Source organism: Saccopteryx bilineata, chromosome 4 (assembly GCF_036850765.1).
Source record: "Saccopteryx bilineata isolate mSacBil1 chromosome 4, mSacBil1_pri_phased_curated, whole genome shotgun sequence".
NCBI lineage: Eukaryota > Metazoa > Chordata > Mammalia > Chiroptera > Emballonuridae > Saccopteryx > Saccopteryx bilineata.
The window spans coordinates 171,380,849-171,392,920 of NC_089493.1; the positions used below are offsets into that span (position 1 = coordinate 171,380,849).

General features: G+C 50.5%; 1 protein-coding gene across 1 annotated transcript in view; it reads left to right on the plus strand.

Moving 5' to 3' along the window:
- The window catches only part of SH3RF2 (SH3 domain containing ring finger 2), a 120,762-nt gene that overhangs the window by 92,355 nt on the left and 16,335 nt on the right, over nucleotides 1–12,072 (plus strand). Inside the window, exons 8-10 of the mRNA XM_066272881.1 lie at nucleotides 3,851–4,083; nucleotides 8,202–8,560; nucleotides 10,583–10,879. Of these exons, the coding sequence (XP_066128978.1) occupies nucleotides 3,851–4,083; nucleotides 8,202–8,560; nucleotides 10,583–10,846 (856 nt within the window). The 3' untranslated portion in view covers nucleotides 10,847–10,879. The remainder of the gene's footprint in view (nucleotides 1–3,850; nucleotides 4,084–8,201; nucleotides 8,561–10,582; nucleotides 10,880–12,072) is intronic.

A 12,072-nucleotide genomic window follows, 5' to 3' on the forward strand; every position in this document is an offset into this window, starting at 1 on the left:
CACCTCGAAGGCATGCAGGATTCCTTTCCAGCGTATCTCCAGGCTTCTGCTTCCCTTTCTCTGCTCCTTCCTCTTGTCCTGTTGTGGCCTCAGCACATCCAGAGCATCTAGACTCATGCCCTCCAGTATGGCTCCATGTCAGACAATGGGGAGAGTTTCAGCATCGTGGACTGCCATTGAGTCTGTCTCCCCCACCCCCAGCTCACAGTCATCTGAACAGATGCATATATTGAGGTGCTACTTATGCTGATGGGTGCTTTTGCTTCCAAAGAACAATTATGTCCAAGAAGAACAAGTCCCTGTCACAGTATATTCTCCTGAATGCTATTTGGTGACAGAGGATCAATGCTCTCTGTGTGTCCATTTTCCTTGATGGAAACAGGAAAGTCCCCGTCCCCACTGAACTTGGATGTGGATAACTTATGTCCAGTGTCTATTTGGGGAGTGGCTCACCCTTGCTCCTAAGCACCCATTTCACTGTGGGAGGTTTAGCTCCTCCCCCTTCTTAGGGCTGAATGATGCTGTCCTATGTCCACTGGCTTTCTGCTACTTTAAACTGGTAATGTTAGAACAGAGTGGGTTGGACTACACGTTTCTGTTCTTTGGTTCTACAGGTGTGTGAAGTTCTCCCAGCCCCACTGTTTTCTGTTTGTAATGACAGCTCTGTCCTGGCACCAGCCCCTTGGTGTTCAGTGCAGCCATTTGTAAATAGCCAGGCTCAAAGGTAGGAGGTACCCGCTGAGCATTTGAACCACTGCTCTTATGAGCATCATCCCCTCATGAACTGAGCCAGCCAGTGTTGGAACTAACTATGGATAGACCAGAGTTGACCAAAATGCCAGGGTTTCGGTTTAAGATTCTGCAAGTGAGCCTTTTCATTACCAAGAGCGGCCAAGGCTGCTGTGCTATCCAGAGCCCCGGCCTTCTCTGCTCGATGGTGATGCCAACCTGTGTTGACCACAGCTAAATCCCTGCCACTGTGCTGTATTTTCCCAGGTCCTGGAGGCATCCACTGGCTCAGGTTGCACAGAACGTCTGTCACATTTTCATGCAAACCCCTTCTTAACGGCACCCTTTGGGTTCCCTCTTTGTGCATAGTCTTGGTGGGAGGCAGAAGTTTCCTCTCTGTTCAGAAGCTGAAGAAATGAACAACTCCTCCTCCTCCTCCTCCTCCTCCTCCTCCTCCTCCCCCTCCCCCTCCCCTTCCTCCTCCTCAATCCATCACCACAGCTAAGGGACAGGCTCTGACAACCCGACAGTCCCTCTTGGGACTTGGAAACCTGAACAAGGGAGGGAAGTACGTGGGTCAAGCAGGAGACCGTCCGTGGCGAGAACATCTAGATGCTCAGACCCTTCCCGCCTCAGACTCCACAGCCACCTTCCTTGGGCCTGTTTCCAAGCCTTTTCCACACCCTCCTGTCCTCCCCTTAAACTCCCTTCTGCCCGGGTGGCCAGGGTGTCTCTCTTCCTTACAACCTTCCCCTGACACGTGTGCCCTCCTAGTGACTCAGGGGCCACTTTGAAGTGCATAAAAATTGTCAAGATCCAAGTTCCTGCCTTACCAGGTGACGACTGCTGATGATGAGCACAGTAGAGCAGCCATCTGTAACGCCCCTTTGAACAAGGGGCGAGTTCTTAAGGGCCTGGGTCACAGGTAGGAAGGGGGACACAGGGACCCGCACACTCTGCAGCACATGGAGCCCATGAGAGGCAGCATGATGCCTTGCCCTCAAACCCAGAATGTCTTTCAGTCTCTCCATCCAGAAAGATGACGTCTGCCGGTCAGGGACGGCACCGGGCTTCGTTAACGTAGGTGAGCCAAGTGCTTTATGATAGAAGGAAGTGCTCAAAGTGCTGAGCTTTCGGCCAGAGACACAGAGGGGCTACCTGTTAGATGGGGACATGGGATTTCGGAGCACCTGGAATCCAGCCTAGTGCTGGACTAGAAAAAGGAGTCACACCTCAGTCTGGAAACAGTTGTTTGAAGATAGGACTGGTGGACTAAAGCCGGCTTGGGTCTAACGAACTGTATTTTGTCTTCGCTGCTGCTGCTGCTGGTACCATTCTGTTCTGTTTTCAACCCATTTTGCAACATCCAGCACCTTAAGCTCTCGGTTCAAAAGGCAGGTAGATGCAGCTGCTGCTGTGGGAACCAGGGCTGGGGGTCTCTCTCTACCGCCCAGCCTCACCTCCAATGTCGTCTGCGCTCTCCTCGGGGGCAGGCCATTCCCCTTTACCGACCACATCACCAGGGACCAGGGGCAGGTTGATGGCTATGGAGAAAGTCCCCTTGCTGCAAACATCGGCTCCCAGACATCAGGCTGCATATCTGTCTTGGGCAGGGTTGATCACATTAAATGATGCCTTATTCATCTTTATGCAACACTAGCTGGCTCGTTATTAAACCACATTTCACTTTTTTGAGCAAAAAGAGATAAATAAGGGGTAAATTACCTAAAGAGAAACCTGGAGACATTGACAGGCAGGAAACCAGGAGGGAGGGCATCTCTGTGCTGGGGGCCATGGTCACGTTGGTTGTTCCCAGGTAATTAGCCAAGGTTAGTCAATCAACAGTGACAAGGTGATTGATTAACTGCCTAGTAGAGGCTGTGATGTTGAGGTAGGATTGGTCCAAGGGCAAGAAAGACGTATAGAATGACAGCCATTCCCCATGGGGTTCAGGGACTGGCAAGCTGGGAACAATGGACCAGGGGTTGCTTTCTATTTTACCAAACTTGAATAGTCTTAAAAATCAGATCCTCAGAACCTGACCAGGTGGTGGCTCAGTGGATAGAGAGTGGACCTGAAATGCTGAGGTTCCTGGTTCGAATCCCTGGGCTTGCCTAGTCAAGGCACATACTAGAAGCAACTATGAGTTCATGCTTCCTGCTTCTCCTGCCTTTCTCTCTCTCTAAAATCAATAAATAAAATCTTTTTTAAAAAAATTAAAATCAACCCAGGCTGAAGAATCAGTGTCTGTTGACGGCATGTGTAGGGCTAACTCACAGCTTTAGTGAGTTTCTTTCAAGCAGGATGCCGAATTTTTTTTTTATAAAGGCTCTAACAAGCCAGAAGGTAATGTAGCTCAGTGGTAAGAGCACAGGTGCTGTCACTTAGTGGTAGAGCAGAGAACCAGCCTGGACCTGGGTTCATGAGTGTAGTAGTTGCTTGATCAAGTGCCTATAAAACTCTGTTTTTCACTCTATAAAATAGTGGCACTAATAGTAACTTACTTCGAAAGGCTGTTTTGAAGAGCCCATGAAATAATGTGGGCAAAGCAGCACTTGGCCACTGCCTGGCATACAGCAAGTGCTCAATATGTGCTAGCCAGAATGACTGGCGCCAGTGCGGAAAGCCTCCTGGCAGCCGTTCAGCCAGCATGTATTAATAAGATATGCAGAACACATAAGAGAAGTCATATAAAATCTCTGCCTTCAAAGAGTATAAAGAATCTAGAGGAAGCGTCTCTGCATGAATAAGGAATCACCGTCGCAAAGCAAGGTGAATACATAAACAACCTGTGCTCTAAACTCAAGGGCTAAAGGGATGCAGGGTGAGAAGTGACGGAGCTGGAGTGAGAGATGATGAAATTCAAGTCTTCCAGTTCAGCCGGGGCCTCAGTAAGAGAGCCTCGCCTTCCCTCCAGCACATCCAGTTATCCAGGTGGAGGGAGGAGGTCCACTTGGTTCAGCCCATGTGGTGATGAAAAGCATACTGATGTGGAGGAAGATGGTGGGGAACAGCCACATCTGGTCTAAGGTTGGGAACTGGCAGTTGTTTTTTTTTAAATAGGACCCTTGACTGACCATGCGCTTTCTCTATTGCTTTTGAAAACTATTCCCACAACCAGAAAGACATCTAGTTTTCCAGATTCCCGGAACCCTGGTCTCTTTGCCACATGGACGTTGTCGACTTCCTCTGTGTCCTCGCAAGGCAGCATCTCAGAAGGTGATCCCCGACAAAGCCGTCCCCTCAAGTCCGTGTTCGTACCCACCGCCATCGTCAACCCCGTGAGGAGCACCGCCAGCCTGGGGACTTCAGCACAGGGCTCTCTTCGCAAGGGGCGGGGCAGCATGAGAAAGAGTAAGTGGCGGCAGAGAGGTATGTAATGTGCCTACAGCTAAGGGATGGGGATGGGGGGGTGGATTGGCCCCTGGCAGACAGAGTGCTTTCTGCAAAAACAAGGATCTGGGCTTTAAAACACAGCCCTGGGAAGGGTCTGCTATGATTCCCAGAGGGTGAGGTGTTTTATTGGATAAAGCCTGACCAACCCAACGTCACTGCCCTCTGGCCACTTCATACATGCATGTTGATTGGCTGGGATGCTGGCAGCCCTGAGTGCCAACACGCAGTTAGAACACAGCCAAGTGGATGCTGGCTCTTATTAACATGGAACAATCAAAACACTTGCTGGGTCAGTGTTTCTCAAACTGTGTTCCAGGGAACCCCTTGGGGTTGCTGAAAGTGAAACAAAGGGAAGAAGGAAGGAGGTGGAAAAAAAAGAGTTAAGAAACCAATGCTAAGAGCCCCTGAATCCCACTTTGTTATTTAACTAATACATGCACTAGGTTAAAAAAAAATGTATACGAAAGTAAATCTCCTCCGTATCCTTAACCTCCTGTCTCAAGTTCTCGTTCATATACATATATTTTTGTAATCATACTCACTGCACTGCTATGCACCTTGTTTTTATTTTTACTTATGTAACAGCCACCTGCCCACATGGCAGTCATATGGAGCCTTCCTCTTAAAAGCCATGCTTTGGAAAAAAAAAAAAAAAAAGGCCATGCTTTGATCTCCTAACACATTGAACTTCTACCTAAGACCTCATTTCCAGGGATTTTATCAAGTGTGTGGGACCCATTGTTCTACAACACAGTGAGATTCTGTATTTATTTATACACCTCTCTAGAAAACAATGAGCCGTGCAAAGTAAACTTGATTCATTCTGTGTCCTCTGATTTAAACTGGGCTCTGCTTTTAAAAAAATGATTCCAGCCTGACCAGCGGTGGCGCAGTGGATAGAGCATCAGACTGGGACATGAAGGACTGAGGTTTAAAACCCCGAGGTCGTGCCCTGGCTGGTTGGTTCAGCGGTAGAGCGTCAGCCTGGCATGTGGAAGTCTCGAGTTCGATTCCCGGTCAGGACACACAGGAGAAGCGCCCATCTGCTTCTCCCCCCCTCCCCCCCTCCTTTCTCTCTATCTCTCTCTTCCCCTGCAGCCAAGGCTCCATGGGAGCAAAGTTGGCCCGGGTGCTGAGGATGGCTCCATGGCCTCTGCTTCAGGTGCTAGAATGGCTCCAGTTGCAATGGAGCAACACCCCAAATGGGCAGAGCATCCCCTCCTAGTGAGCATGCCGGGTGGATCCTGGTCGGGTACATGCAGGAGTCTGTCTGCCTCCCCGCTTCTCGCTTCAGAAAAATACCAAAACAAAACAAACAAACAAACAAAAAACCCTAGGTCACCGGCTTGAGCATGGGCTCATCAGGCTTGAGTGCAAGGTCACTGGCTTGAGTGTGGCATCATAGACATGACCCCATGGTCACTGGCTTAAGCCTAAAGGTCACTGGCTTGAGCCTAATGGTCACTGGCTTGAAGCCCAAGGTCACTCGCTAGCTTGAGCCCAAGGTCACTGGCTTGAGCAAGGGATCACTCACTCTGCTGTAGCCCTCCAGGTCAAGGCACATATGAGAACGCAATCAATGAACAACTAAGGAGCTGCAACGAAGAATTGATGCTTCTAATCTCTCTCCCTTCCTGTCTGTCCCTATCTGTTCCTCTCTCTGTCTCTCTCTCTGACTCTCTCTCTCTCTCTCTCTCTGTCTCTGTCAAAAAAAATATGATTCCATGTGAAAATGTAATAGGACCGAGTCAGGGCAAAAGAGTAACACGTGGGACAATATACCACCCTGGAAAATGTCCCAAGAAAATTCACTGTCTGAGCTCCACCCTCTCCCAGCACTTTTATCTGATCACCTGTCAGACCCCAGTGCCACTAGTTTCACCTTTCAGTTCTCCCCGACTGTCCTCCCTCCCCCACATACCTTCCTCCACCTTATCCCCATTCCCACACGTACGCACGTGCATGCTTGTGCGCGCACACACACACACACACACACACAATAATTGATTCTACCATAACAGCCTTCAGCAAGTTACTGACCTCCTCAGTCTTCAGTTTCCTCATTTATAAAATGGAAATACAAACAGTACCAAGCTCATCAGGGTTATTGTATGGATTTAATAAAATAAGCCACATAAGACGGATGGCACAGGGCCTGGCCCGTAATAAGCCCTCAAGAAATATTAGCTCTCGTTATAGTATCATTATTTTATCAGTATGATCATTGCTACTGCCACTAGCAGATCATCTTTGCTCCATGCCGAGCGTGGGCTCCCGGAGCCTCAGCCGAGACCACTTAGGAATGCCGGGCAGCGTCCCCTTGGCCATCGCTCATGTTCCATAGGCTCGCTTTCTTCCTTGGCATACGTCTTGATCAGCTCAGAGCTCTGTTTGCATTGCATGCAATGTAATAAAAAAGCATTAGCTCTCTTGGAAATTAGGAACCCACAAAACAAACAGATAAAGCATAAAACCAATCTTTCACATGTCTCCGGGAGCCCGAGGCTGCGTCTGCCCAGAGCGGCTATGGCTCTCCCGGAACCTGGAGGCACTCCCTCCCCCCCTTTCCCGAGGTGGGGCTGGTCAAGCCATCAATCTCCCCAAAGCAGAGAGAAATGACAGCAGGATTGACTGCGTGCACCGCACAGGGCTGGCAGTGGGAAAATAAATGTCTACATGGAAAGGTCAGGCTTGTAAATGGAGACTGGCTTGCTTGCAGCAGCTGAGAAGGCTGACCGGGTGTCGCCAGTGTTCTGCTTTCCATGTTCACGTTCGTCCTGACGAAGAGTCACAGCGCGAAACATGGCCTTGGCTCGAGCCCTTCATGCTGGACATGGTGACTGATCCCACACGGGTCCATGGAGTGTCGCAGAGAACTAACCTCTCTGACTGGACGTCACCTTCTGTTCTCTGAGGCCAGGAGGCCCTTATGGGGAAATGGCCAACGTGCTCCTCAGGGGTGTCTCTGCCACGTCCCCCAGAGTGCAGTGAAACCCCAATTGTTCCCTGAATACTACAGGACATCATCTCCTACAGGACAGGTGGGGCTCCCTGTCCCTAGAGGAGCTAGCTGAGGAGAAGGAATGGCCTCTGAGGGGAAACCATCTTAGTGAACAACAATAAAAGTTCAGGGAGGGGGTAAAACCAAACCCCTGGACCTTGCATTTTCAAGGTTTGCTACCCTGTACCCACAAATAATGAGATCTAACAAACAGCCATTTATTAGGCCCCAGGAGCTGTCCTAACACTGTAACCGTCACACCAGCCCTACGAGCTGCTGTTACTCACTCCAGTTTACAAATGAGGGGACTGAGGTACAGGGAGGTGAGGTGACTGACTCGTCCCGGCCTCCCGGGAGCAGGTCTGATGCTGGGGCCCGTGTCAGGAGCCTTTGCAGGGCTCATCCACACGCAGCCCTAACTCTGGAGTAACCTTCCCAAAGTTACCTCCCCCGGCGTCACACTGGCCTAGCACACACACACTCGGTACCCCACTCACCTTCCTCCCATTTCACCCAGCTAAAAGCCATCCCGCCAGCCTAAGGCTTTGTTAGAATTTTCTTCAAGCACCTGGTCAGAGTCCTCTCCCCTCCTCTCTGCCCTCCCTCCCGCCCTCTCATCCCTCTCAGTTGACTTATGTTCCGTTTCTCAATTTCTGTTTCTCCCATTCTCTTCCTTTTGTTTCCTCTTTGGTCTGCACACCTCTGTGTTCACTTCTCTCTGTAACCCCATCTCTAGGTCTGACTTCTTCACTTTTCATCTTGAAGGTCGGAGGGAGAGAGTAGGTTGTGTGTGTGTGTGTGAGAGAGAGAGAGAGAGAGGGCGCAAATGAAAGTAATATACCTTCCAACACTCGTCCCCAACATTCAGCTATACAGTTATTTGCTGCAGCTTCTGCAAACAGCACTAAAAAAAAGAATAAGGTCACCTTTGAGAGACCCTAAGAGAATGTGCGTGCAGTCAGGCTGAGAAAGCACTGAGCTATTCTGGGATATCAGGACACACTGCTCGCCCCGCCCCAGCCCAGCCCGGCCTGCTGCCCGCCCCCACTGATCTCTCTGTCACGTGACTCCCCAGATGGCTCCCTGCAGAGACCCGTGCAGTCAGGGATCCCCACCCTCGTGGTGGGCTCCCTCCGACGCAGCCCCACCATGATTGTCCGGCCTCAGCAGTTCCAGTTCCACCAGCCACAGGTGGCCCCCTCCTCACCCTTGCCAGTGGTGGTGGAGGTGGGATCGAAGCCGGCTCCCACTGGGGAGCCTGCCCTCACGTGCGTCAGCAGAGGCAGCGACACCAGGATCCACTCAGCAGCCAGCTCCATCATCATGGAAGGCAAGGAAGTCCCCGTCAAGAGTGAGCCTCCGCCCAAACCGCCTGCGTCTGCCCCACCATCGATCCTGGTGAAACCAGAAAACTCCAGAAATGGCAGCGAAAAGGTAAGCGGGAGGTGACCTTGGGGGGAGGCGCAGGACTCTTAGACCCCTGGTGGCCCAGCTCCCAAGATTTTGGTTTTAGTGGACAAGGCATCAAAATTAGAGCCTCAAAAGAATTGTCACCCACAAACCCCCTCGGCACCCGCACAGCCTCGCTAGACGTGTCACCTAGGCTCCTCTTATGCCTCCGGAGTATGGCATACCTGCTCCTTTCAAGGCCCGAGGTGGCTTTTAAAGCACTTGGCTTTGGCATCAGACAGATCTGGATTTGAATACCAGTCCTGCCGCTGCAGGCTGGTGCCTTTGGCCAAAACACTTCACTTTTCGGAGCCTTATTTTTTGCCTAATCTATAAAATGGCAGCCACATAGGATTGGATTGGAGGTTAAGTGACATAAGCTAGGTACAGTGCCCACAGAGGGCTTGGTACCTAATTGTTCCTGGTGTAGAAGAGGCAGTTGAGACACAGGGGATTGCAGTGACTCAGGAAGGTCACTCGGAAGGATGACAACTCCTACAACGGTCAGTGTGCCCTCTGTGGCAAAGGGCAGACCTGTTAACTTCCACGTCAGGGCTCTTCCCACTAGAAGACATAAGAGATTTGGCATGTTCTCAGTAACATCCTTAAAGCAGGAGAGATGGTAGATGGAGGAGGTGACACTAAGAAATTAGGTACCTGACAAGACGATGGCACAGTGGATAGAGCATCAGACTGGGACGCAGAAGACCCAGGTTCGAAACCCTGAGGTTGCCAGCTTGAGCACGGGCTCATCTGGTTTGAGCAAGTCTCACCAGCTTGAGTCCAAGGTCGCTGGCTTGAGCAAGGGGTCACTTGGTCTGCTGTAGCCTCCCCTCTGACCCCCAGTCAAGGCACATACGAGAAAGCAGTCAATGAACAATAAGGTGCTGCAACAAAAAATTGATGCTTCACATCTCTCTCCCTTCCTCTCTGTCCCTCTGTCCCTCTCTCTGTTTCTCTCTGTCACAAAAAAAAAGAGAAAGAAATTAGGTGATGCTTATTATCTTTCAGCTTATTGAACACACCCAGACCTCTGCTAGATATGGTGAAGGTCAAAGTATAAAGAAACTTGGATTCTCGGGGGGGGGGGGCATAGTGGGATTAAATTTCATGGAAAAAAGAAACTATTCTAAGCAGTATCCTCTTTATTTAGCCCTCTGAGAGGGACGAACAAAGCTGATACCTATCAGCACCAGGCAGGTAGGTAACAGGCTAGGATGGGGGGAGGAAGGAAAGGAGATGCTGTGTGAACAGGAGACATACCTCCCATAGAGAGAGAAGACTGCTAACCAGCTCCAGCTGGTTGATGTCAAAATGGGGCACAGGCCCAGTGTGCCAGATCTCTGATTTTGTTAAAGAGACATATGAAGGCTGACCTCAATATGCAGTCTCCCCATTTTTCTGTATCAGCAACTAAACCTCTCAACCATTCTTCAGATTCAGTTCAACCAGTGGTTGTCCAATTTGCAAACTCTGCTAGGACTTGTCAGGCCATTCTGAAGCTCTGGAAATGGAGAAGGCAGGGGTGGCTGCAGGAAGTGGTGGCCTTGAAATAGGCCTTACTGGCAGGTGGAGAGAGGGGAGGTGAACTCATACCTTCTAGAATAGATCATACCCTCTTGCCTCAGGCCCTTTCTCAGATAGGCCTACCAGATTCCTTCTGGATAATTCCTAATCATTCTTCAGTTCTCAATTTTAAAAGTGCTGCCTCCAGGAAGCCTTCCCTGACTGCCTCTGCCCCCTTCCAGCTTTAGTTTCATATTTGCATTTAGCATCTATACTTCCTCCATCATGGCACTTCTTATTAAAATTGGCCTCTTGTCGAGGATGGTTTTGCTCACTCTTAGATTCACAGCACCTAACAGAACACACATATTTCCTGAATGAACATGTAAATGAGGCTTCCAAGTGGAGACTCATGTAGAGAAACAGCACGAACCAAGTCCCTGGGGACAACAGCACGCCTCCCGGCTCACCTGTGTGCCTTTGCTCTTCTTTCTCTTGCAGCAAGTCAAAACCGTGAGATTTCAGAATTACAGCCCTCCTCCCACCAAACACAACCTCTCTGGAAAGCCTGAACATCCAGCCACCCCTAAGGGGTCCCAGCTTGAAGCATCCCCCTTGGGCCCAGAGATGACCATCCTATTCGCCCACCGAAGCGGCTGCCACTCCGGACAGCAGACAGACCCCCGGAGGAAGTCAACTTTCAGCAAGACCGTGACCCCAGTGGCCACTGCCTCAGCCACACAGACCGTGTTTTCCAGCAAATGAGTCTACGGGTGGCTTTTCCTAGACCCCAAAGAGGTGAATTGCATTTAAATACAGCCTGCCTCCACTGAGGGTGTCCTGCTGTTCTTCGGGGACTGGAGCCCGGGTCTTTGCTCTGACCGTTTTACCCCCAGGAAAGGAAAGGGGGGAGTGGGGGTTGCTGCCCTGGCTGGGAGGAGAGATTGATGGCTTTCCAAAACAGTGGTCTGACACAGCAAGGCCCACTGCTCGGACCGAGGAGAGGGCGACCATCCTGCCCACCCTGTTCCCAGCCTGGAGTGTGTAGCCTCTTGCCCAGTGCTCTGTGTAGAATTTCTGTGGCATCTTACAAGGGGCTTTATCCAGGGGTGTCACAACGGTGGGAATGTTAGCATTGCTCTTTTGACTTCATCACCATATTCTCACCAAGTACTGGAACAGCTTCTGCCACCTTCTGGGGCCTGTACACTGGCCACTAGTAGCCGCCTTACCTTTCCCTCCTCCAAAGAGTCGCAGTCCTGGTGGCAGAGGGAGAATTCTGGGAAGGGTGTGAGATGGATCCTTTGAACCTTCTGAAAACCTCCAAAACCAAAGGCCTTGCTACAAAGAGGTCAGAGAGAAAGCCGACTACCAAGTATCAAAAGGTTACCATGCTTTAAGCATTTCAATCTGTTGTGCCACGTGCGATCTTACATGAGAGAGAAGCAGGAAGCACGTAGCCATGGATATGGTCCTGTACGGACTTGGGGACAGTCCTTCCTAGCTCTGTAGTCTGACTTCCCCAAGAAAACACAGCATGCTTCAGAAGAACTTGGAAGGGGTTTGCGTTTTGATAGATATTCTGTTTGTATTGCAATGTCCTTGACTTTCTCTGATTTCTTCTCATTTGGGGCAGACTAGCTGTTTGACCATAGTGTCTCTGGTAAGGCAGCAGTGTCTGTGAGAAGATTGGCCAGCCCACGACTGGGGTGGGGCCCCTTCTTAGGGGAAAACTGCTCTCAAAGGGATGGACAAAGGAGGAAGAGGAGAGGAGGGAGGGTGAGGAAAATACTGGAGAGGGGCAGTGGGGAGGTGATGAGAGAGAGATAGGATTGGGAAAAAGCATCAAGAAAGGTCAAAGAGGAGAGATTGGCTGTGACATTTCTGACAGGCGGGAAATGGAGGACATAGTCTGCAGAACTAGGTGACCCCACTAAGAAGGGGCTGGACTGAGCAGGACCACCCAGGCAGAACCCTGTAAACAGGTGAGA